Source organism: Pinus tabuliformis, chromosome Q (genome assembly GCF_031772625.1).
Source record: "Pinus tabuliformis cultivar Carrire ecotype Pingquan chromosome Q, CPIR1, whole genome shotgun sequence".
Classification (NCBI taxonomy): domain Eukaryota; kingdom Viridiplantae; phylum Streptophyta; class Pinopsida; order Pinales; family Pinaceae; genus Pinus; species Pinus tabuliformis.
This window is the reverse complement of record NC_142296.1, coordinates 326,150,194-326,177,153: the sequence shown is the minus strand read 5'-3', so window position 1 is coordinate 326,177,153 and position 26,960 is coordinate 326,150,194. Positions and strand designations below refer to the sequence as shown.

Sequence of the window (26,960 nt, the reverse complement as noted above, 5' to 3'; positions counted from 1 at the left end):
TTGTACCCGACTGTACTTGTGTTGCCCCACCAGTAGGCGATTGTGGTTGGGTTGCAGGGTCAAGGGGCTGTTGCATGAGAACCTGAGAAATCTGAGGTTGACATACAATAGGCATTGTTTGAACTTGCGACACGGTCACAATAGCCGGTGTAGTTGGGATGTTCGTCACATGTACACACTGTTGCATAGAATATACAACTCTCGGTGGCTGGGATAGCATAGGTACCCAACTACTCGTTGCAATTCCGCCATAACTTGAATAAGGTTGAGAACTCCCGTATGGGTACCCTCCCGGAGGGGGTAATGAAAGGGCGTACTGCCCCCCATACAGTAGCAATCCAGAACTCAAGGCAATTGATTGTCCTGGAGGACTGGATGGGCTAATTAGATTCCCAAAAGGGTCAATTTGATGAGTCTCACCATAAGAGTTACCAGACATTACTCCAGAACAAACAGGAACAGACCATACTATCGAGATAGTCCCTTGGTGGACTCCTTCTAGCGATTGAGAGCTAGTTGGGACAGATGGTATGCCGGCGAACATTGTTGGATTCGTAGCAGGTACTTCTGCTGTCGCCGTGTCATTCGACACAGTCCTAGATGTCGACGGTTGTTCAGACATTTTGAGTCTATCCAATTGATTGCCTAGTGATTCTACAGGAACTTCCACTGGTGATGGACAAACTTCTGTTGTAGCAGGAAATAGAGTGACCCCTACTCCAAAATGAATTGGGGTGGATACTTGCGGTTCCTCTATCGCAATCAGACCAGGTGGAAGAGGAAGACCGTCAGGTCCGTAAAAGATTTCCGGTGCCGAAGAAGGGGTTGTATCAAAAGCGACAGATGTTTGAGGCACAAAACTCTCTAGACCAGTTACAGATGGAACTGGTTCAGTCATACAAGTATTTGCCCTCAGACTAGGATCAGTATTACTGTCCCTCTGTGGCGGTTGAACTTCTTCTATGGAGGCAGGGTTTCCGGAAATGTTTGGAGTGACCAGAATCTCAGATGTTGTTGGAACACTTGTTCTAACTTTTAAAGGAGATTTTGAACTGGTTCGACGAGTTCGCTTTGCCCGGATTGTTTTCGATTCTGGAGACAAAGATGGTTGACTCGCAAGCCTCCGAGAACGACGGATATTCAATTGACTTTCTTCCACGATTGCGGATTACTCGATCAACTAAAATATAAAGGGGAAAATTTGTGTTTCCGATTTGAATGAATTTTATTAGACGCTTTTAAACATAACTTTGCTTTTTCATGTTTTAAGAGTCGAGAAAAAGCTAAAGATGACTCTAGTCTCCTTCGATGTATTAACGAGCCCGAAGTGACAAATGCTCGGTTGGACCTTTTCAGTTATAGAGTTTGAAAAGGGCCAAAAGAAACTGCTCTGGAGATCTAGGCAGAGGGTGTGCCAAACCTTTCGCGAAACCACAGAATACGTTTTACGGTACGGGTGGTCGATCTTCGTGAATGCTGTGTTCACTGCATCGCGATCAGTAGGGCAGCCGACACGGCTTCCTATGGATAAAGGATAATTGCCTATAGGGGTCTCCCAATATATACGCGACGGTACGTGGGAGCACAAGTCCGTATTAGTGCCACCGACTCTCAGGAGGAATCACCCACCTTCGTAGAGATCGACAGTCACTATGTTTAACGACGCCGGAACGCATCTCTACCTAGACCTCTAGATGTTTGCGTTATGTTTCAAATGCGTTCTTAGGTTCATTCAGTATATTTTAAGTTGATCTTTTTAAATTTTGCCTTTCAAGGTTCACCACGAGATGTATATGAACAATTCCTAAATGCAGCCTAAGATGAGAATCAAGCTTTTTCAAATCTTTTTGACTGATGAAAATCTTAACTACTGAGGGAGAAGAAAGGCAAATCTTTTCACACAGTTCATACAGCACAAACTAATGCACTTTCTCCTAAATCATCATGCAAACTTTTTCAAATGCAAAATGCACAATGCATGTATTTTCTTTTCCCTTTCTTAATGTGGATGGATAACAAAAAGAAAGTGGTTATATAACTTTGATTTCGATTTAGAGCGAAAACAAACAAGTTTGTCCAAAATCAAAAGACACCTTAAGATTCACTTGCTTAATCACTGGAAATACATGAAATCAAACCATACTAACGAAAGTAAAATGGCTAATCAGCTATGGACAGCAGACAAGCTAACTCTTTAGACCAGCAAAATGCCTAACACAGGTTCAGATCTAAGAGGCCAAAAGCAAGACTAGTTTACTTTCGTTATGGGAAATTGTAAATGAGTAAGAAATACAAAGAACAAGTACAATTTCATTATATAATAGAGGCGGAATGATGGCAAGTAATATTGGTTTCAGAACAGGTGCAAGACTGGTAACTGGCAGCCAAATCAATAGTGAAAACAGGCAAGAAAAGGGAGGAAACCCCAACTGCACTAGGCAAAATTGGGCTAACGCAGGTGCTGCACAGCCAGTCTGGCTCTCAGCGTAGGTAGCCCCTTCGGGACCTGCATTGCAAAGCAGGTAGCCTGTGTACTACCGGCTTTGGAAAACGAAAGTCGCGTTTTCTCAGTTTCCGGGTCACAATTTTCTCAAAAATGCACAGTTTTTGCTCAAATCAGAAGCAATCAGTCAAGCACACTCAAAGGGATGATTAGGAAGGTGAAAAGCTATCACTAAGAGCTTACAAGGATCCTTGTAGATCAGCTCTTCAAATCATGAACTTGCTCATAAATGAGCTAGAGTAGCTGCCTTCTACTTCGCTTTTGATATAGTCAAAAGCTTTTCGATTTGGTACTCTTTTGTTCAAGAAATGAATAGCAAGATACTACAAACACAATCAAACGGATATGATCCCCAGCGGAGTCGCCAGTTTGTTGTAGGGAAAAGTATCCGACTCGGATGACCCTATCCCACTCTAAGGGTGATAGTTCCTTAGCAACAACTGTAAAACAAACTATTCAAGGTTTACTTCTTTATGAAAGCAATAGAGAATGGAGAAAAGCACTAACCGTTGCCTTGCGCTTAATGTCGAATCCAAACTCTTCTCTTTGGCCGCTTGCTCCTAGCTCCTTGTTCTTTTGCTTGCCCAGCTACAGTGAGATCCTGCAAAATAACAAAGAAGGAAACTACAAGAGGCATGCAATCATAACTGGTTCATGGATTAGTGTAAACCAAACATGCAGTTATCACAATATATCATTGAAACAAGAGCACATAGAAGAACCTCAATAGCTTTTATTAATGAAGAAGTAAAGGTTCTGAGAGTATTACAACCATTGAAGGCTCCAACCCAGCAACACCTCCCAGTAGAAATAATTTCTCCTCTTCACCTCTCTCAAACAATCACCCAATAGTTCTATAGTGAAACCAACAACATATCATTACTTTGCACAAAATTCCAGCCCCCTGAGCTCATAGGAGAGAGCTCAATATATAGATGAATTGAGAAAGGATGAGTCAGCTTGCAACTGATGTGTAGCTGCCTTGTGTCCTCTCTCTCTTCAGTTAATCTTTGGTTGATCTTCAGTTCTTGAGTCCACTTGGTGAACCTTGCTTCCACTTGGAGAAACAAAGCCTCTGACTCATCACAAGGCGAAATCCCTGATCCAAGTGTCATTTTTGGAAGATTCCAAAGCAATGACTCATTGTGCCACTTGTCCCATCTCGCTCAGCGTAGGTGGCCTTTGTCCCACTTGCTTTGCAACGTAGGTACACCATGGAGCAACTGAGTTTCAGCGCAGAAACCTAGTGGAGCACCTGCTTTGATTTCAGGATTGCTTGTTTTTGAGTGTTTTCAGGTGGAGAACTGATCTGAGAGCTGTTGGTTTGCTGACCTTGTTCCTCTAGGGGTAGGAACATCATGTTTAGGGACTTTGGATCCCTTGGATTATTGACAATTCATGCTTGTTGCTGTAAGGCACAAAATTGTCTATAACAGCATTGCAAGCATCATTACAACAAAAGGAGGCAGGTCAAACATATCATCCTCCAGAAATAATTAACCTTGAGGAAGCTCCTCCAACGACTGCTCCCCTCACTCAACAAATAGATCAGGCAGCACCTTCTACCTCAGCACCACCACCAACAACAGAGCAGGCCCCAAGCCTGGACATGCAAAAGCTGAGAAATGAGATTCAGGCCCTGGAAGCTCAAATGACAGAATTAAATGAGGCCAGGGAGAATTTAACCAAGGTAAATGAAAGATATGATAAATCCAAGCAGATTGTGGTAGAAAAGGGCAGGGAAATAAAGGCCCTCAAAGACAGGATAAAGGAGCTAGAGAAGGAGCTCAAACTGGATAAAATAGTGGCTGAGCTCAAGACAGTGTTGTGGGCCAATATTGGCCAATCCATCACTGATCAATGGCAATATATTGAGACAATTCATGAGTAGTTGGAGCTCATTGCAAAAGCACAGAAGGCAATTCAGAGATCAAGGGCCTCTCTAGGCAATATGCCTGAAGTTGCCAACAGGATGATCAATGTGCTTAGTAATAGAATGAGTGCTCAGTTAGAAACTATGGGAATCTCCAACAGGACTGAGACTATTTTGTTAGTAAAGAGGGTCCTAACACTAAGAAACCTAGTGCAGACATTAGAAAGAAGGACCCAAGACATGCAGACAGAGGTCAACAGATTCATGGACAAATTTGTGGCATTGCAAAACAGAGGTCTCCCTGGCTTACTGAACAGCGCAGGAGGACTACTTACACATGAGCAGTATGCCAAGATGGTGAACACATTCGCCACAAATCAGACCACTGAAAGGCCCAGCACCTTAGAGGAAACAGGGCCAGCTACAGGACAAAGTCTCTACAACAGGGTAGAGAATTTATTCTTTATAATGAATGAAATTAAACATCTCTTTGAAGTGCCTCCAAACTTCTACAAATACACAGAAGCTGATGAGACTTTGGATGCAATTCTTAGACATCAATTGCCCACACAGGAATGGTGGACTAAGGCAATACAGATGATATTATAAACCAGAGCCTGTAAATCAAATTTTCATTTAAATTCATAAGTGAGCATGCACAGGAAAATTTTGATCAGATCAGCATGCATGGAGAAGAATGGGCTGAGCCAACTCAGCGAAGCTATTTCGGCCACCAAAGCAGCAAAGACAGCGACAGGTGATAGGGCCAAAGAACTACAGCACGACAGCCATAAAGGCACATTTTTCCAGAGTTAAAGCAGAACGTTCAGACCGACTCAGTGGCCTCCAAAGGCCAAAATATCTTCTGACAAACATAAAGAGCACTTATGGTGTAGTCAATGATGTAATAACTTCTCATATACTTTCTGTACAAGTTGGTGAATGTATTTATTTCTCAGATGACTCAACGCCTCAGATATTTTGTATGACCGCTTGTATATATTCCCCCCTCGCATAATCTTGCAGGGGTTGTTGTTGATCTCTCTTCAAGAGTTTCTTATGCTGTAAATTTTCCAGACTATTAATACAAAGGCTGATGGAATTTCCAAAGCTCTGCGTTATCTGAGTCATTGTGGTGTTTTGCTGAATGTTACAGGATTCCTGCGTATTTCATGAATCAATAAGTTTTCTTCAAACTCTTAGTTATGTGTTTTGTCATTTCCTCATAGCTCATTCATGTTCTATGTTGCACAGTTAATGGCAAAGAAAAAGAATAGTTCTAGGATTTAATCACAGATTACTCTAGACTCAATCTATGCTATTACAAATGTTTCCTTTAGTTACAGTTATAAAGGCGTAATTCTTAATTGCTGCACTTTCAAACTGTATACTTTCACAGTGATTGTTGTTAAGGAATTCAAGTTTTCTCCTGTGCAACATATCTCTTTCTCACACACAGCTTAGTGGAAAATTCTTAGTTGCCTTTCACTGGTTGAACACACCTCATAATCACAATTTCAGATTTGTTCCATGAGATATTTAAATGGCCCTGTAATTTCAGTAGCTCAACTCAATATTCAGTCAACCTGTAGCCACAGACTCCATTGCCCAATGGACTAATACTGCCTGAAAAATTACACTTTAGATGCAGAAGACATCCCTCAACCAAAACATAAAACAACACCCTGAACCTAATAGCTAGCCTAAAATACTATCAAAACATAGACAAATTATAAAGAGAGAGCCCTCTCTGATTACAGTTTGGCTAGGAGATGTAATCCAAAGATTGGTTAGTGGTTACCCCGGCCGTATTCCCTTGGGAGTCAAAGGGAACAACCTGGGTGTTAACACACAGTTGAAGGAGACTTCCCTCAAGATGGGAACAATGCATAGGTCTAGGACGTAAGGGTCTCATCACTGAGGCTTAGGAGTATTTAATACATTCATCACTTGACTAGAAAGGTTGAGTGTGCTCATGACTTATGCAAGATGTGAGGACAGGGAAAGAATCCAAAATTAACTAAGTGTGAGATCAATGAGACAAGAGATTAAGATAATATAATAGGTATCAAACATGATCACACACACATATATACCAAATAATATGACAATAAGACACACCGTACCTAAAATCAACAAGCGTACAGTGAAACAACAGTAAAATGACACTTATCTCCAATTGTGACACTTAAGATGTAACTTTACAACACAAGTGTCGATTGCAACCAAAAGGTGTGTTATTCCATAAGAATATATCTAGCACATGTTCTAATGATAAATACCGTCAGCTGGTGTAAGAGAGTGCACTAGAGATGCATCCACAAGGTGTGCCATGGTGCCTTTAAGATTTGTGAAAACAAGAGAAAATGACACATATAAGAGTAAAATTAAACAATGCAAACACAAAGAAAACACAAGCGATACATGCAAGAATGAAAGAAAGTAAAAATGATAATTTTGAAAGATAAAGCAAGAAAAAATGACACATGCAATGAAAAAAGAAAGCAAAAGCGACAGTCGAGAAACTCACCAAGAAGATGAGGCTTTTGCAACCACAAGTGAGAGAATGCTCCTGATATTCCAATAGTGCATCGAGCTCAAAATCGAAAGATGAATAGAAAGATCAGCTCTAGAGTGGACTCTTTATATAGGATAGTAGACATGCAATTAGGGTTAATATTGGTGAAGAGTATGCTTAGTGCATGTCGAGAAACTAGAGTGAATTGACTTGAAGTAAACTCCCACTCTCAGCAAAGAGTGTGCAATCACTACCTACAGAGGATTCCCTTATACTATCACTATCCATAAGGATTTTGTAGTCTCTGTCTTTAGGAGCTTCACAAGGACTAGCATCAAGGACCGTGGAAGCATTGTCCATAAGGATTGTGTAGTAACCATCTCTAGGGATTGCGTAGTCAATATCATTAGGAACTACACAATCACTATCATTAGGAACTATGCAGTCATTCTCATTAGGTAATTCATAGTGCTTGACTTCCAAGGATAAATATTGACTATTAGGCTTGCTTAGAAGAAGGCTTCTTGTGAAAACTTCAAGAGCTAGTCATGTGAAAGCATGTAGTTCAACACTTATAATTCTTATAGGAAGACTTGAACACCTGAACAACTTAACCGAGAACAACCTTAATGTCTTGAAATGAAAATTTCCATGGCCATAAGAAGGCTCTAAAATGTGGATGTAAGAAAAATTCTAGAGGGTATTTGTCGCAATGACAATAGGATCATTACATACCCAAAAGCTACTAACTATGAGGGGTAGTTATGGAATATGATTCTTTGTTGTTAAGCTTGTTGAAGGTGGAAGATGAAACTCACATTGTACATGCTTCTCCATATGAGTCAATCTTCCTTCAAAGTGATTTAGTTGTTCTTGTAAATGCTCTTGACCCCTTTTCAAATTCGCTATTTTTTCTTGCATCTTCCACTGGATGCATTGGAGATCATTCATAAATGAGATAATAGTATTGCAGTCATCATGTAATTTTCTCAGGAGTTGTTCCACAAGTATTTTGAGATATGTAAGCTCATTACCAATGTTGCGTTGATCAAATGCATAATCATTAAAAATAGATCTATTGACAAGGTTATGATCCATAGCCTCCCCCTAACCAATGCTTTCTAGGTGACATTGACTTGACTCTCCTCACTCACCAACTCTGCATCTCACTCTACCTCATTCACACGACATCTTGTATTTTACCATAAAATAGAAGAGACTTTAATATAATAAGGCTATGAATGATGTAAACTAACAAAAGATTTTACATTAAACAAAATATTGTGTCAGCTAATAATAGAGAAAACCCACTTATACTTTCATTTCAATGAACCTAGTTGCAAAACAACCTATTTAAATCAATAGTCACAAACTGCAAAAAAAAAAAGGTTACATAAGAACAACTAAGAAAAGGAGAAAATACTGAAACCAGAGCATAGAAGAATTTCACCTTAGTTCATTATCAAATTCAAAAATAACAGAATTAATTTCCATGAGTGACATTTATTTATATTTCTCTATTTAATTCATTGGATATACCCTATGTCAATTTAAATCGTCATTGATTTAACCATTTCTTTGCTTACACTGCAAAATCTTATTTTTCCAATATTTTCGCAAACCAAGAAATATTTCCCTAATTTCAAAATATTTTTGTAACTTAACTTGCATGTTTTTCTATTTCCCTTTCTAGTTAATGTAAACATTTATTCGCTCAATCGACATTGCATAATGATTATTTATTTTTAACAAATCATTCAATATTATAAAATAGTATTTTCGAAGTTTATTCAACAAATGCATGCATAAACATTGCTCCATAACCAGTTTCTATTTTGGCAGAGTAGAAGGATGTGCAGAATGAAGTATGTGTGGCAAAACCTTCATTCATTATTTTTTACACTTTTGCATAAGTTACCCATACATATCAACTTTCTACAGCATGGATTACTCTTAATTAAAATGTTAATTAAGGACAATAATGAAATCATTATGCCTCACATGAAAGCATTGCATAGTTCGTATTCTGTCATTAATAAAAAAAAATAGTAACAAGAATATATGCAATAAGAACAAAGTCCATAATTCATGCAGCTTAGACAAATAACAGTAGATTCTTTATTATATTCAATTTGTTTTTGTCTAGGCATGGTTACATTTTCTAGGCATGTGATTTTGACTAGAGGTATCTGTTACAATTTCTTCTTACTCGACTTGAACTCACATAATCTATAAACATATAATGATTTTACGATTACTCTGCTGCAAATGCTTATGATCTCAATAGTACCTTCCATTAATATCTAAAAATATATATGTTAATCATATAATTAAATCTTAATTAGGTTTTTACAATGTCCTAATTACGTATCGATTCATCGAATAAATGACAAAAAGACTATTTTATAATATCTCATTGTGTGTCAATTCAGTGAATAAATGACGAAAAACTATTTATAATATTGATAAATACATTCTTCTTGATATGTTTACGACCAATAATCATTATACATGTGTGGACTGTGAAGATGCAGAGTAAGCTTTCATTGTGAAAAATGAATATGCAAATAGAAGTGTACGAAGGAGATCTTCACATCGTTTCAGTTTGCTATGTGGCATACTCGCTGCAAAAATGTGTGCATATACTTGAATTCACCAAATAAATTCCCAAAAAGAGTATTTTATAACATCAATAACAATGATTTTATTGATATGTTTGCAACCAACAATCATTACACAATGCATCAAAGTAAATGCTATTAAGCATTTGAGTGATAATGTGATTGTGTATCGATTTGTTGAATAGATATTAATAACACTACTAAGAATTAATTATTTCTTCAATGCTAAGTGCGAACTCATCTACAATGTATGCAGTATATGTCACTCTGAGTTTCCGCATCTTTGCAAACATTTTCATCTTGACATAGTTTTTTTCATATATGGATGTGTTACATACGTGGCCTTCCTCCCATGCTCTAGTACTAAATGTTTTCAACAATTTTTACATTACATGTTATCATTAGAATGATTAAGTAATATAATATGTTATAAACAATAATGTTTACTGGTAATCCTCGGTTCCACACTAATTTTTCAATTAATAAAGAGACATAGCCTTAATAACACTATATTTTGTGCATTTCATAATGTTAAAAACCTTATAATCGTTTAAAAACTAGTATGGAATGTGTGTGGGAAAACTGTGTGGAGAGAGAATGCGTGCAAAAGTACAGAACATTGTGATACAACAATTCGAAATACAGAGATACAAATTATTTAGTATTAAAATATGACCAATATTATATAATAATAATGATGCTGCAGAACTGTACAAATAGAGAATGCATTCATAAGTGTCTAACATCGTCGCACACTTGTATTTGTTATTAAAAAAATTCATCTAATGTTAAGAAATTCATTGTGCAGAGAGTTATGTGCGGGGAGCTTTCATTGTGTGAATAGATTTGTGCGCGGAGCTTTCATTATGTGGAAAGATTTGTATGGAGAGCTTTCATTATGTGAAGAGATTTCATTGTGCAGAGAGTTTTCAATGTGCGGAGTTTTCTTAGCACTCTGCAAAACCTTTGATCATTTAATTAGTGATATTTGAAATACAAAGATATGGATTATTTAGTATCAAAATATTACCAATAATATTTAATAAGAATTATGCGAAAGAATTGTGCAAAGAAAGAATGCATACAGAAGTGCGAAACATCGCGGCACACTTGTACATGATATTAACATATGTTTTTGCAAAAATCTTTCATTGTGCCTTGGCCACTTTAATGATTGATTTGTTAAAAAAAATTGTGTGCTTATAATAGGCCTTGACCACTTTGATGTGGATTTTGTACATTACCTCTTATCATTAGAATGATTTCGTAATATAAATGTTATAAACGCTAATGTTTACTCGTAATATTTGCTTTTGCACTAATTCTTCGATTAATAAAGAGACATAGTCTTAATAATACACTATATTTTCTGCATTTTATAATGTCAAGAGCATTATAATCATTTAAAAACTAGAATAAAAGGTGTGCAGAAAAACTCTACAGAGGGAGAATGCATGTGAAAGTACTGGACATTGGAGAAAAACAATTCGGAATAAGAAGATACAAATTATCTAGTATTAAAATATTACCAATATCATATAATAATTATTATGTAGGAGAACTGTGCGGACAATGAATGTATGCGGAAGTGCGGAACATAGCAGTATATTTGTATCTATTATTAAAAAAAATAATCTAATGTTGGAAAATTCATTGTGGAGAGTTTTGTGCAGAGAGCTTTGTGTGGAGAGCTTTCATTGTGCGAAGAAATTTCATTAAGTGAAGAATTTTATGTAGAGATATTTCATTGTGTAGAGTTTTAATCAATTAATTAGCAATATTTGGAATACAAAGATATAGATTATTTAGTATTAAAATATTATCAATAATACTTAATAATAATGATGTGGAAGAACTATGAGGAAAGAGAATGTGTGTGGAAGCACATACTATCACAACAAAAACATGTATTTGTTATTAAAAAATGTTTGTGCGGAGAGCTTTCATTGTGCAAAGAGTTTTGTGCAGAGAAGTTTCATTATGCGAAGAGTTTTGGTCAGAGAGATTTCATTGTGCGGAGTTTTCTCCACACTTTGCACAACCTTTAATCAATTAATTAGTAGTAGTCACAGGGACTATGTTTCATTAGGACTATTACCCTTGTTAGATTATGCCTACAAATCTCCCCTATATTGAACTACACCTTTCGAGGCAATAAATTGTAAGATAATTATGTGTAAAAAGTTAATATTTAATCATAAGAATTTTTTTTATTTTAAATATATATTGTTTTTTTTCTTCTAGTTTACTAACCTAAGTACCCACGGGGGATTTGAACCGGTGACCTATCGCAAGGAGTGAGCGCACCCATTCACCATTAATCCAAAGCCCCGTGGGCATTTTAAATATATATTATTGATATTAAAATGATGTTGAGTTATATTGTCATTTTATAAAAAATGTCATTTTTAATATACTAATTAAAAGAATTAAATAAGCAATAATATTTTTATATTTCATTTTAATTTTTAAAATATTTTTATTATAAAATGATATTTTTGTATTTTATATTAATTTTTAAAATATATTTATTATAAAATATTTATTGTGTTGTTCCTAGAATGTATTTTAGTAGGTGATTTGTGTGATATGACGTATTGCTTAAACTAAGAAATCCAAGTTCAAATTTAGAGAGATTGTAGGTCCAAAGGTATTGTGGTAATCATGTCAATCAACTTTGTGTCAGGTATGAGATTCAAGTTCAAATACTTGGAAAGTAACCGAGGATCATTGTATCACAAAAAAAACTACTACTTCTTTTAAAAATTTGTATATAAAAGACTAACAAAAAAAATTGTATCTATTTTTAGATAGGAAGGACTAGTACTAAAATTTGTGACTTCAAAAAATGTAAACGAGAAAAATTGTTCCGGAGACATTTGACAGCGTAATAGAGGGGAAATGTGTAGATTTGATAAATAGACCTCACATTTTTAAGTGTGAGGTCTATTTATGTATCGGATTATAAAAAAATTAAAACATAACAAGAAATCAACTAGACTAAAATTAATATCAATATCAAAATTAATATCATAAATAACTAGATTGGAATATCCGTAAAATGGCCCAAGATGATCCTTAATGTTATGTGTGCCATTTGTTAGACGAGAAATGGGCACATGGAGGATGGTACATCACTTTTCAATGGTTATCTGGAACTTCAATGATACTTTCAATATGTTCTCTTGCTTTAAAAATTCTTATTTATGTTCGTACTGAGTTTCTCCAGCTACCGATTGTAATTCTATCCAGAGAAAGTTGCTCCCTGTCATCGACTTGATGCCAGCGAAATCGCTCCATTGTGTCTCAGCGAAACTAACGTTGTACTCAACGTTGAATAAGAAATTCATTTTACAGACTGATATTTTGGAATAAATTAGTACAGATACTCTGGGATTGCATAGCCGGAACTCCGAAGAATGACGTCGCTGTAACTAATTTTCAAATAGAAATTTTGATAAAGAATACACCACGATGGATTCCAGTTCATTGATTAAATAAAATGCTAATGGAATTGCCATGCCATTACACCCTAACCCTAGCTCATGTTTCGCTTTGTCATTATGCTGAATTTTGCCAAATTTGAATCCAATATTTGAGTACTGTATAAAGTTTGTTTTCTTACACAGTATTTACACAAAATTATCATTGTGTTTGGCTTATTTCGTCTTGCTCGGTAATATTCAAATTCAGTTGGTTAATTTCGTCTTGGAAAGTTTGTAATTTTGTTATATTATTAGACTTGTCCATGGAGGACAAGTTTAATCCCACATGCATGAAGACCTAAAGGTTCTATGGAGAGGGACAGCCAACTGACTTCCCCGTCGTGCCCCTCCACCCACAAACATGACACGGCTAGAATTTGAGAAACATGATCTCTATTACATGGATATTTCTATTTTCAATTTGATGTTTTGTTGTTATGAAAAGTATGGTTTGTCCAATAATAAGAATGATATGAAAAAAATCGGTTAGTTCGGTTTTTGAATTTATTGTGCATAACTCAATCTCTATCAGCTTCCTCCAAAATATATTTATGGTGTAAAGTAATGATTAGTTGTGAATTGTTTTGATCAATTTTCCATAGAATTTGAAAAAAATCGAAGCTTTCTTGAGGGATAATGATTAAGGTGAGTTATGTAATTGCTAACAAATTAGTCATCAAATTTTGTGTTTTGAGTTATGAGAATTAAAACAGCTAATTAATAGATTTAGTCAGTTATCATTCAATAAATTATTAGGGACAGTAGATTAGTCAAATAATGGATAATCAAATTAGAAATATTTCCGCTATTTAATAATGTATTCATTGTTCCTATGGAGATATGAGATTCCAATGAGAGTTCAGCTCATGGATTGAGAATAAGACTTCTCTTATTTTTGTTCATTAGTTTTGTTTATGTTTTCATATGTATGCTCTTGATAGATTTAACATGGTATCAAAGATAGGTTAAGAGAAATGATTTATATGTAAAGTGTGTGTTGTTGGCAGGAGGTTTCAAAAGTTTGTGAAAGCCATTAGCAAGAGTTTTCATAATTTTTTGAAGCGTGTGCATATTCAAGTTATTGGTGGGAGTACTGAGTAGTTAGCAGCAATGGCCAACAATATGAATATTTCTCAGCCACAAATACCAATGTTTAAAGGTGGGAACTTTGGTTTTTGGAACATTAAGATGAAAACATTATTTCTATCACAAGATTTGTGGGATTTCGTAGAGAATGGCTATATAGAACCAGATGCTCAAGCACTTGCCCACTGCACTCAAGACCAAAGAACGCAGCTAAAGGAAAATCGTAAGAAATATTCAAAGGCTCTCTTCAGCTAGTGCATGATTCTATTTTTCCAATACTAGTTTGAGTAACGAAATCAGAGGAGACATGGGATGCTTTGCAGCAAGAATATCAAGGAACTAATAAGGTAAAAATTGTTAAGTTGCAGTCATTAAGAAGAAAATATGAAACCTTGTTCATGCAAAACTTCGAATCTATTCAAGATTTTCTCACTAGAGTTATGGGTATAGTGAATGAAATTACGTCTTATGGAGAAGATTCAAAATATCAAAAAATTGTTGAGAAAATTTTAAAACTTTTGCTTGCAAAATTGGATGGGGTTGTTGTTGTTGTTGAGGAGTCTAAGTATCTAACTCAGTTGTCTGTGAATGAACTAATGGTGTCTCTTCAATCTCATGAGCAAAGAATCAATAGATCTTCCAAAAAATCTATTGAGCAATCTTTTCAAACAAGAGGAAATATTTTGAAAGACAAAAGTGGTTCCTCTCATGAGGAAAGCCATAACACTTTTGGAAGAGGAAGAGCAAAAACATACAGAGGAGGCAGAGGTCGAGGAAGATTTTTTTATGTATACAACAAAGGAAGAGGCAGTGATGGCAGTGATGGAGGTAAAAGATTTAATAAATCTCAAGTTCAATGTTTTTATTGTAAAAGATTTGGCCATTATGAAAGAAATTGTTGGAAAAAAACAAAAACAACGAGCTAATTTTTCTAAAGAAAAAGAAGAGGTTGGCACTTTATTCTTGGCTTCTGATTCAACTAATAATGTTTCCAAAGAGGTGTGGCTTATGGATAGTGATTGGAGCAATCACATGACAGGAAACAAAGATGGCTTTGTAGAGATAGATGAATCTATGAAATCTGATGTACTATTGGGAGATGACAAGCTAGTTGAAGCTAAAGGTAAGGGAACAATTGTTTTGAAGACAAAGCAAGAAAAACCAAGGCACATTAATGATGTTTTATATGTTCCTGATCTAGCACATAATTTGTTGAGTGTGGGGCAGCTCCTTGAAAAGGGATATTTAATTGTTTTCAAGGACAGGCAATGCATAATATGTGATAAAGATTATCATAGTAAAATTATTTCTAAGACTAATATGCTGCAAAACAGAATTTTTGCTTTCAATCTCCCTTGTGAAGCAAGTACAACATTAAATATTTCTTATGATGATAGTTCCTAGCTATAGCACATAAGGTATGGACATTTGAATATGAAAGGATTGAAATTGTTATATAAAAAGTGAATGGTCAAAGGGTTACCACTTCTTGGTTTTACTGATAAAGTTTGTGAAGGGTGTATTCTTGGTAAGCAACATAGAGATTCATTTCTAGTAGGAAAATCATGGAGAACAAGTAAACCATTAGAACTAGTGCATGCAGATATATGTGGTCCTATGCAAACCTTGTCTCTCAACAAAAATAATTATTTCATTATTTTTGTAGATGATTTTAGTAGAAGAACATGGGTATATTTCATTAAAGAAAAATCTGATGCATTTGTCGAATTTCAACAATTTAAAGCTCTTGTGGAAAAGGAAAGTGGTTATCTTCTAAAAACATCAAGCACAGATAGAGGGGGAGAATTCACTTCTAATAAGTTTGGTTCTTATTGTAAAATGAATGGCATTCAAAGGCAATTGACAGCTAGTTATACTCCCCAATAGAATGACATTGTTGAACGTAAGAATAGAACAATTGTTGAGATGGCTAGGAGCATGACGAAAGGTAAAATCCTTCCAAACATATTTTGGGCTAAAGTTGTAGCTACATATGTTTATTTTCTTAATAGATGCCCAACAAGAAGTGTTCAAAATATTACCCCTTATGAAGCATGGGGTGGAAGAAAACCCAATATTTCTCATTTAAGAGTCTTCGGTTGCATTTCCTATGCTCATGTTCCTACTGAAAATAGAAGAAATCTTGATGATAAAAGTGTGAAATGCATTTTTATTGGATATTGTGAGGAAACCAAAGGTTATAGATTGTACAATCTAGAAACTGAAAAATTAATGATTAGTCGTGATGTGTTCTTTGATAAGAAAGAAGAATGGCAGTGGAATCATGATGTGCAATAACAAACTCCAAGTATTGTTGTACAAGAATATGAATCTTTTGTTTCTACAAATCCATCTAGTAATCAAAACACTTCAAAGGCCACATCCACTCCATCATCTTTTGCTACTTCAAGTCATGTTTCAAGTCCAAGTCCTCCTCCAAAAAAGACAAAATCTTTAAATGAAATTTATGGTTATACTAATTTTTCTTTTGATGTCTCAGATTGAAGCAGAGCCAAGATGTTTTGAATATGCAGTAAAAGAGTTAGTTTGGTGCAAAGAAATGGATGAAGAGATGGCAGCAATTAAATAGAATGAAACATGGGAGCTTCTAGATCCTCCTACTGAAAAAGAAGTCATTGGGGTGAAATGGTTATATAAAACCAAGTATGCAGCTGATGGATCAATACAAAGGCAAAAAGCAAGGTTAGTAGCAAATGGATATGCTCAACAACCAGGTATTGACTACAATGAAACATATGCTCCTGTTGCAAGATTTGATACAATTAGAACTGTTTTGGCATTGGCAGCACAATATAAATGGTCAGTTTATCAATTTGATGTTAAATCAACCTTTATAAATGGTGAGTTGAAAGAAGATGTATATGTTCACTAGCCCCAAGGATATGAAGAAGCAGGAAATGAACACAAAGTCTACAAACTGAAAAAGGCTCTTTATGGGCTTAAACAAGCTCCAAGAGCATGGTACAGTAGAATTGACACTTATTTTTTGAAAAATGGGTTTAATAGAAGTGAAAATGAACACACATTATATATCAAGTCAAATGGTAATGATATAATAATTGTGTGCTTATATGTAGATGACTTGATATACACATCTTCAAGTAATTTATTAGTGGAATAGTTCGAGGCTATGATGACTGAATTTGAAATGACTGATTTGGGTTTGCTTCATTATTTTCTTGGCATAAAAGTGAAACAGATGAATGATGGAATCTTTTTTCCACAAGAAAAATATGTTTCAAATCTTCTTAAAAAATGAAAAATGGGAAATTGTAAACCCATGAGCACACCTATGAATACAGACAAAAATTTTTCTATAGAATATGGAGCTAGAAAGGTAGATGCTCAATTCTATAGGAGTCCAGTAGGAAGCCTTTTGTATTTCACTACCACTAGGCTTGATATTATGCATGTAGTAGGCTTGATTTCCATATTCATGCAAAGTCCAAGTAAGATTCATTTTGGAGCAACAAAAGGAATTTTGAGGTATGTCTGTGGAACAAGAAATTATGGAATTTGATATACTTCATCAAATAGTTTTGGGTTGGTTGGTTATACAGATAGTGATTGGGCTAGATCTTTTGGTGATAGAAAAAACACTTCAGGTTATGTGTTTAGCCTTGGATTAGGTGCAGTATTATGGTGTTCAAAGAATAAATCAATTATTTCATTGTCTTCTACAAAGGCAGAGTATATTGCAGCAACAACAGCAACATGTGAAGCAATTTGGTTGAAGTAAGTATTGTTAAATCTAAAACAAGAACCAAAATATGCCACAAATATTTACTGTGATAACTTGTCTACCATTGCCATAACTAAAAATCCAGTGTTTCATAATCGCACCAAACACATTGATATCAAATATCATTTCATAAGAAACTATGTGGCAAAAGGAGAAATTGAAATAAAGTTTTTTACAATAAATGAACAGCTAGCAGATATATTTACCAAAGCACTACCTAAAGGGAAGTTTGAATACATGAGGGATATGCTTGGAATCACCTCATTAAGGGGGAGTGTTGAGGATAATGCTTAAAACGAGTTATGTAATTGCTGACAAATTAGCCAGCAAATTTTGTGTTCTAAGTTATCAAAATTAGGACACGAAATTAATAGATGTAGTCAGTTATCATTCAGCAAATTATTAGGGACACTAGATTAATCACGTAGAGGATAATCAAATTATAAATATGTCGGCTATATAATAATGTATTCATTGCTTGATCCTTATTGGTATTGAGGAATGTCGGCTCTGAAGCGATTACACAGCAAAACAAAGCACGAAACCCTAGGCGCCACCGCTCGAACCTGCGTAAGCCACTGTAGGTGCAGCCACTGACAGTCCTATGGCATCAGCTGCAGGAGGGGAGAGCTCTGCCTCCCCTCCACTGGACAAGCCCACAACTGACAAGAAGCTATCGACAGAGAATATGCACTCTGCAAACGCAGACCCAGAAACGGCAAAAGACAAGCCAAGGACGCAAGAAGAACAAACAGACTCAGATCGAAACATAGAGGACGACGCCAGCAATAGTAGGCACAATACGAAGAGAGAAGCTCAGACTAAAGTTACTTCTGCAACCTGTATTCCAAAAGCAGCAGAATCGATCAAGGTCGAACTGCCAAGCCACCGCATCAATGGGGAAATCCAATATATGCAGGACTATGCACTCATTGGAAAGTTCTTGGGATTCTGGCCCACCGAAAAAGCCTTGCAAGGATGGATCGCCTCAAAATGGAAGCCCAAAGGACAAGTGACTCTACAGCTTGGCCCAAAGGGCTTCTTCACAGCCATTTTCAACTGTCTAGAAGACAAAACAAGAATATTCGAAGGAGGACCGTACTTCTTCAACTCTTCAGGTTTGTATCTAACGGAATGGAAGCCCAGATTCAACCCTGATAAAGAGGACTTTAGCTGGGCCCCTGTCTGGATCAGAATGTATTCCCTCCCTGTGGAATACTGGTGAGAAGAAACACTGGCAGACATAGGCAACAAGTTGGGGACCTTCATTAAAATTGCAACTGAAACCAAAACGCGCAAATACACCTCATATGCCAGAATCTGCGTCAAGATGCACCTAACCAAGACCCTAGCAGATACGGTAAGTCTCTTTCACGATGAGTTTGAATGGAAACAAACTTTAGATTATGAGCACATCCCTTTTCGTTGTAGGAAATGCCATGAACATGGCCACCTCTTCCGTGATTGCCCATTAAATGTGCAGCCCAAGGCTCCTGCGAATGAAACCAACACAGACCCAGGTGGCTTTACAAAAATCCCCAAACGCAGACGACATGCAAGGAAAAACCAAGCAAATCCGCCTCAAGCCTCTAAGGCGAACCCCCAAAACTGCTTCGCTGCTCTTGCCACATACGATCCACAAACCAGCCCCAATGCAGATGACCCAGATCAGCTGCTCCCGACCTCGCCCAACCTCAACCGCTCTACCCCCCCATCTTCCTCCGCTCCAGCCTCCTCCGAACATGTTGACCCTCTCTCTACAGAAAAATCAATCTCTGTTTCAGAGCTCGGACTCCCAAACCTTTCCAAGGGGAAAACCTTGCTGAATGAGCATCCACAGGCTTCAGAAATGGATCTTGATGCAGCGCTAGCCCTGAGTCTTCATGAAAGTGAAGTGGGGGAGACCCTCATTGCCTCTAACAATATGGATGAAGATCGAGATGATGTAGATCTAGAAGAGTTCAACATTTCCAAGCTTGACATCTCCAAACTGGAGACAGCGTGCCAGCAAAAAGAGTATACCTCAATCCCTCCTTGGCAAATAGACAAAATCGAAGGAGTCCTAACAAGGGTTCAGCATCATAAAAGTTTGGGCATCCAAGGAGGCAGTCACTGGGATGGAAGGAAAATCCTTAAAGAAACAAAGAAAAGGGGAAGAAAAACAGATCTACAGAGAACAATAGTAGTTGGAGAACTACTTATGGATTCGGGGCAATTCCCCAAGTTGACCAAGTTTTACAAACCCAAAGCTCAATCTCCATGAAGCTCATCTCATGGAATGTAAGAGGACTCAACAGTCCCTCTAAACACAGAATGATAAAAAACTTGATAATGCAAGAAAAACCAGCAATAGTCTTTCTTCAGGAAACAAAATGCAGCAGCACGACAATAGATAGTCTCAGCAATAAAGCTTGGGCAGGCAGCAGTTCAATCTCATTAGATGCCTCAGGGGCTTCTGGAGGTCTAGCCATTCTATGGAACCCGCAGATTGTGTCTCTTGATAATTTTCACGCTACTCTGCATCTCATACAGGCAACATTCCACCTCATCGGAACCAAGATCCATGGGCATCTCACCAATGTTTACTTCCCGCAAATAATTCAGCAAAAATTAGACCTCTTGGAAACGATCTCCCTCCTTAATGAAAACAGACGCTTCCCTTTATGGATAGGGGGGGGCGACTTCAACATAATAAAATCCATGGAAGAGAAACAAGGGGGGCGCACCAGACTCGACAGTGATAGCAGCGGCTTCAATAATTTCATTCAAAACAATCAGATTATGGATGTTTCAACCTCCAACGGCATCTACACCTGGTCGAACAAAAGAAAAGGAGCCCACTATATCGCCTCACGACTAGACCGGTTTTTAATTTCAGATAACGCTATCCACCTTGGAGGCGACTTCAGTGCAGCAATCATCCCACAAGGAGGCTCGGACCATTGGCCCATTCTACTCCACTGGTCAAGACCTAGCAACTGCAGCAATAGACCCTTCAGATTCGAGGCCTTTTCGCTCTTAAACACCAAATTCAACGAAGTGGTAAATCAAGCCTGGAAATCCTTCATCCCGCCGGCAGGAGCTAAGATGTACCAGTTCCAACAAAAGCTGAAACATCTGAAGCAAACTCTAAAAATATGGAATCGGAATCATTTTGGCAACATACAGGAAAGCAGACAGAAACTGGAACAGCAAATGAAAGCACTGCAACAAACTTTCATTTTGGAAGGACGCACAGAAGAGCAAATTCTATAGGAGCAGGTCCTCTGGAATCAAATTGAGGAACGTCAAAAACAAGAGGAAATTATATGGCGGCAAAAGTCTCGAATAAACTGGCTCAAAGAGGGTGAGAAAAATACAAAAATTTTCCACAAATCCACCATCCAGAGGCGCATGCACAATAAAATCATTTTTGTCGACAATCAGCAAGGTGAAAGAGTAGAGGCTCACGAGGATATGGAGAAAGAGTTCACAGGATACTTCAAGGACATTCTAAAGGAACCCAGCGGTAATAGGGATGAGGCAATCCGGGACATCACACAGCATATTCCCAAAATTATCAATGAGGATCACAATACTCAATTGCTCTAGCCAGTTTCAATAAAGGAAGTAGAAGAGGCCATGGCTCAGCTCAAAGATGGCAAAGCGCTCGGGCGAGACGGATTCACAGCCAATTTCTTTCACGAATTTTGGGAACTCATTAAAACTGAAGTATGGGAGCTGGTGGAAGAATCTCGTAGCATGCACTGGGTCCTCCCGGCCTTAAATTCAACCTTCATTGCCTTGGTGCCCAAAGAAGTGGCATCAAACAAACCTGAGAAGTACAGGCCAATAGCGCTTTGTAATGTGATTTACAAACTCATCTCAAAAGTCATTGCAAATCGCCTCAAACCGCTATTACCCTTGCTTATATCTCCAGAACAGACGGGGTACGTTGAAGGCCGATAGATCATGGACGGAATTATCTTATCAAATGAAGTCATACACTCATTAAAGATGCTCAAGAAACCAGGTATGCTTCTCAAACTAGACCTTTCCAAAGACTTCGACAAGCTTAGCTGGAATTATATTCACAAAATGTTGTTGGCTTTTGGCTTTAATGCCACCTGGACCAGATGGATCATGAACCTCATAACCACTCCCAGTTTCTCAGTCCTTCTGAATGGATCCCCCTCACCTCCTTTTCACCCCACTCGCGGCATCAGGCAGGGTGACCCCTTATCTCCGTTCCTCTTCGTTCTAATGGCTGAAGGCCTTAGCAGGCTCCTCAAATCGGTTGTTTCCTCCCATGCTCTCAAAGGTATTTCCCTCCACGGTCGTGCTCCTTAAACGCATCAGCAATTCGTTGATGACACTATGCTCTTTGGGCACCCTTCAGTAAAAGAAGCCTCTGCTTTCAAATCGCTTCTATCTCTCTTCTCTGAAGCCTCTGGTACATCTATTAACGCTGCAAAATCCCAACTCTTTTTCTTCAACACTCCCCCCTCCACGCAAAGGAACATAGCCCGAGTTCTGGGATTCACAATATCCCACCTGCCCTCTAAATACCTGGGCGCTCCCCTTTCCGATTCAGCAATCAAGCAAGCATCCTGGAGATCGCTATTGGACAAATTAGAATCCAAGCTCTCTTCCTGGACTTTCAGGGCTCTAAATCTGGCAGGCAGGCTCGTTCTCATCAAATCAGTTTTACAAGCCATGCTGCTCTATCTCTTTTCCATATTAGCAGCTCCAAAAGGGGTTCTGAAAGCTATTCGCAATCTTCAGAGAAACTTTCTCTGGGGATCCACAAGCCTAAACAGGAAATGGGCTCTGGTCAAGTGGACAGAAGTATGCAAAAACAAGTCAGAAGGTGGGCTAGGCCTTCGGGATCCGCTGCAAAGCAACAACACCATGGGAGCTAAGATCTGGTGGAACTGGGTCTCCAAGCCAAACACCCCCTGGGCACAACTATGGCAAGCCAAATATGCTAGAGGCAGTCAAAGGAATGACCTCATCCGAATCAACCCAACTTCGCAGGGATCACTCATTTGGAACAATGCAAAAACACAAAGTCGCTTCATTCAAGATCATAGCTTCAGGGAAATTCATTCAGGCAAAATCGCCAGATTCTGGGAAGACTCATGGCAGCAACTTCCCAAGCTAGCCAATTTAATCCACAAACCCCTATGGCAGGCCCAAATGAATCAAGGAAGCATCCCACTGGTACATCAGTTCTGGCAGCCCTCTCTAACCCACGACTTTCAAACGTGGAAACCGGCACGACTATGGCAAATAGATTGGCAGGGAGAAGCATATACAGACATCGATCAGGAACTCAACAATAGGAAAATCTGCCTCTCCTCTCAGCAGGATAAACTCAGATGGGTCTACACAACCAAAGGTACTTTTACCACCAAAGAAGCTCATCACTTGCGCTATTCCAACGTACAGGCGGACAAAGATCAACTCTGGGAAAAAGTTTGGCAAGCTGGGTTATGGCCCAAAATCTCCACCTTTCTTTGGCTACTCAGCAAAAAACGCATTCTCACTTGGGACAATCTGATAAAAAGGGGATTTATAGGGCCATCCAGATGCCCTAATTGTAACATAAATTGTGAAACCATCAATCATCTAATGGAAGAATGCCCATTAGAAAAACAAATCTGGGAGAAAGTCGAACACTGCAATATGAAGGCACACCCCAGGATGGAGGACATAACAGCAAACATAAGGACCTGGGACAAAACTCCGTTTAAAAGCAAGATCCTCAACTCCGTGTGGCGCATCATACCTGGCTTTCTGTACTGGACCCTATGGAAGGAACGCAACCATAGAATCTTCAATAGCACTTCCAGATCCATAGATGACCTCTGGCTTCTTCTCAAAAAAAATATACAAGAAACTCTGGCCATCAGAGTATGGAATGATAGTGATATGCCAGAAAGTCCTCAGGAACGCTGCATTCTGAAAGAGTGGAATCTTGAACTCAAGTCCCAAGTTACGACCACCACCAAACCTTCCACCAGATCTGCTTCTCCATCTTCTTGGTCCCCTCCTGAACCCAACTCATACAAGCTGAACTTCGACGGCGCTGCCAAAGGCAACCCTGGCCCAGCAGGCTACGGAGGAGTTATTCGTAGACACAACGGAGAGGCAATACAAGTATACTATGGCACAATGGGTACAGATACTAACAATGCAGCGGAGTTAGAGGGTCTTTGGAAGGGAATATGTATAGCTGAACAGAATCACCTCTCCCCTCTGGAGGTTGAAGGCGACTCTCTTATACTCATAGCAATAGCTAAGAGAATACAAGCTGGAGCTAAGGCAGTCAAGGTAGCAAAAAGCTGGAGACTGCTAAGCCATCTGGAAGCCTTGGAGGAAAAGCTAAACACCTCCCACAATTTATCCTTCCATCATGTAAGGAGAACGGCCAACCAGGTAGCAGATCGGCTAGCAAATCAAGGGGTGTCACAGTCGATACCTTTCTTTTCAGGCTCCCTAGATACAGTTGAAGATGCTCAACTCAAAAAGGACTGCATCTCTTTGGTGCAAAAAGACCTCCCCTCCCCGGATGCGGGTGCATGCGAAGGATGAGCGGCAGGTGGCTCGTCACATGGGCAGCTGCCAGCCCGGACGAGCCGCCATAAACCAACACGCCCAAGCAATGAATGCGAAGGAGGAATTAGACAGCGGAAGGACCAGTTCGGCTCCAGAACAATTCATGGCGATAGGGATTAACCTTGGGAAGTTAAATTGGTTTAAGGTGACATTCAATGCGCAGACTGGTACAAGGATTATGGCAATCCATAAGAGCGATCACAATGTGGCATTCCCGCATTTCTCAACGAGACCTGAGCAAATTTTGAAGGTGACAGAGCACACTCTGTCTAGGTGCAGGGTTTCACCGAGGATTTCTGTCAAGAGAGGTAGGTGTAGAATGCCTGAGAGGCAAAGGATGAGCAGCAGAAGAATTGGTTCGAGGGGCCGTCCTGCAACACAAAGGCCCACCACTTCACCCTCCTCCTCTGTTGATATTCCTCCAGAACCGGGCAGCAGCAGCAGTCCGCGTCGAACAGTTGGCCACCGAATTGAGCGAGACAGGGGAGCACTCATGGAGTGTGGTCACCAGGAACATCCAGCAGTTAAATACCGCATCCCTTGCACATTGGAGAACAACACGCTCATAGTTTCAGTTAATGTTGAGCACTGCAGCGACCTCCGGAGGCCACAGGACAACCTGACTGTGCCAAGAGTGGATATGCAGGTCCCCAGGGTGGACTTAAGGCGACCCACTCAAGCTGACGAAGTCGAAGCCGGTCCCAGCGAGCCCGCTCAGAAAGGGATGCGCCTGGATGTGGAGGAAGATAAGAAGCTAAAGGGGTTAGCGATGGAAGATGAGCCTTACCTCACTGATGAGGACTAGCTCAGAAGCCTCACTGTTCTCACGGCCAGGAATGCTACTCTTGGTCCATCTCTTTCTTTTTTACTCAGTTTGTATGTCTGTCAAAGGGTCAATGTCCACCGCGAAAGCTTATGTGTCGTCCATGTCTTTTTACGTGTCGATTATGTCAAGTAATGGGTCCATCGTGTCAAGTTATATGTCCGTTGTGTTGGCTCAAAAGCCTGTTGTGTCGATTACATGTTGGTTATGTAGGTTGAAAGAAACTGGTTCCTTTTTGCCAGGTATTCTAAATGGATAGTCATGGGAAATTCTCTTCGGAGAAACAAGGCTTCGGCCCTTTTTGTAAAATTGGATGTAAATTTTGGTTTTTTGTAATATAAATTAGTGCAGTCTTACGGAGAAAACAAAAATAATGTATTCATTGCTCCTATGGAGATATGAAATTCCAATGAGAGTTCAGCTCATGGATTGAGACTTATTTTTGTTCATTAGTTTTGTTTATGTTTTCATATGTGTGCTCTTGATAGATTTAACAATCTTTTGTTCTCAGTGTGGAAAATTGTTTTAATTTCTACTTCCATTTTAAAACACACTCATTAGAATCCATAAATCTTTTCACAAATGATGTGCTAGATTTAATAGTGTATTATTGTTATTTTATATATATTAATTATTTTATACATCTAATTAGTATAGATTTCTTTGGCTTTTAGCTTTATCATAAATTAGGATGATGAACTTCACAAGTTATAGATTTCTTTGGCTTTTAGCTTTATCATAAATTAAGAGGATGAAGGTCTCAGGTTATAAATGTTTAGTATTGCTGATTTACATTAATTTATAATTAATATCTTAATTTTTTGAATGTCATTTGCCAATTTTGTTTAAGCATAAAAAAAAATTATGTTTCTTATTTTTTTTAACTACACAAATGTGAAATTTAACTATATCTATATATATAATATTAATATTGAATTAAAACAAGGTTAGATCTATCTTAAAATGTGAATCTAGCAAATTTTATGTCAAAATTTATTGAGAGGTAAATTTTTACTACAATGAAAAAAGATCTGCTTCCTCTCAAGTCTTGAGTCAAATTTATTGAGAGGTAAATCTCTGTTACAATAAAAAGGGATGTGAAACAATATTATATTATAAACTTGAGTAATAAAAAAATCATACATCACCAGATTGAGGGTAAAAAAATAAAAGTTATGATATTTTTGTGGTAAGTGACAAGGGCAGTCTGCAGCTCGCATCCATGGTCAGCCAACCAAAGAAAATTTGAAAGGGAATTATATATATGTATGGAATAAAATATATCTCTTTTATATTGTTTAAGGTGGGCTTCGAAATAACCTATTAGCTAATTAATCAATTACTTATAAGAAAATAATAAGATATATTTTTTTATATAATATTTAAGTGTTTTTACATAGAGTATTAGATTATTTAGACTTTTTTGATACCTGTCTTTTTATCTTATCCTGAAAATGAATCACACTGATTGGTTCCAAAAACTTAGATCAAATATTTTCAATATAATTTTTTCTCAAAATTTTCTTATTAATAAAATATTAGATCATTAACCCATTCTTAAAATGTTATGCCTCCAAAAATATTGAAAATAAAATAATAATACATTTACATTTCTTCTCAATTTTAAACATATTTATTCAAAAGGACTTGTATTTTTAAGGCCAACCTGTATCTTTACTGGAACTGAT

The 26,960-nt window shown here is 37.9% G+C and overlaps 1 protein-coding gene across 1 annotated transcript; it reads left to right on the top strand.

Moving 5' to 3' along the window:
* The first annotated feature begins 20,180 nt into the window (after window positions 1-20,180).
* LOC149219494 (uncharacterized) lies at window positions 20,181-21,104 on the top strand. Its single transcript, XM_089386835.1, has one exon. It carries the CDS (start codon window positions 20,181-20,183, stop codon window positions 21,102-21,104), a length of 924 nt encoding a protein of 307 aa, XP_089242961.1.
* The last annotated feature ends 5,856 nt before the right edge of the window (window positions 21,105-26,960 follow it).

What these genes read in the sequence shown, in the direction of transcription:
- LOC149219494 (XM_089386835.1), top strand. Translation starts at nt 20,181, where the DNA reads ATGCAAGAAAAACCAGCAATAGTCTTTCTTCAGGAAACAAAATGCAGC.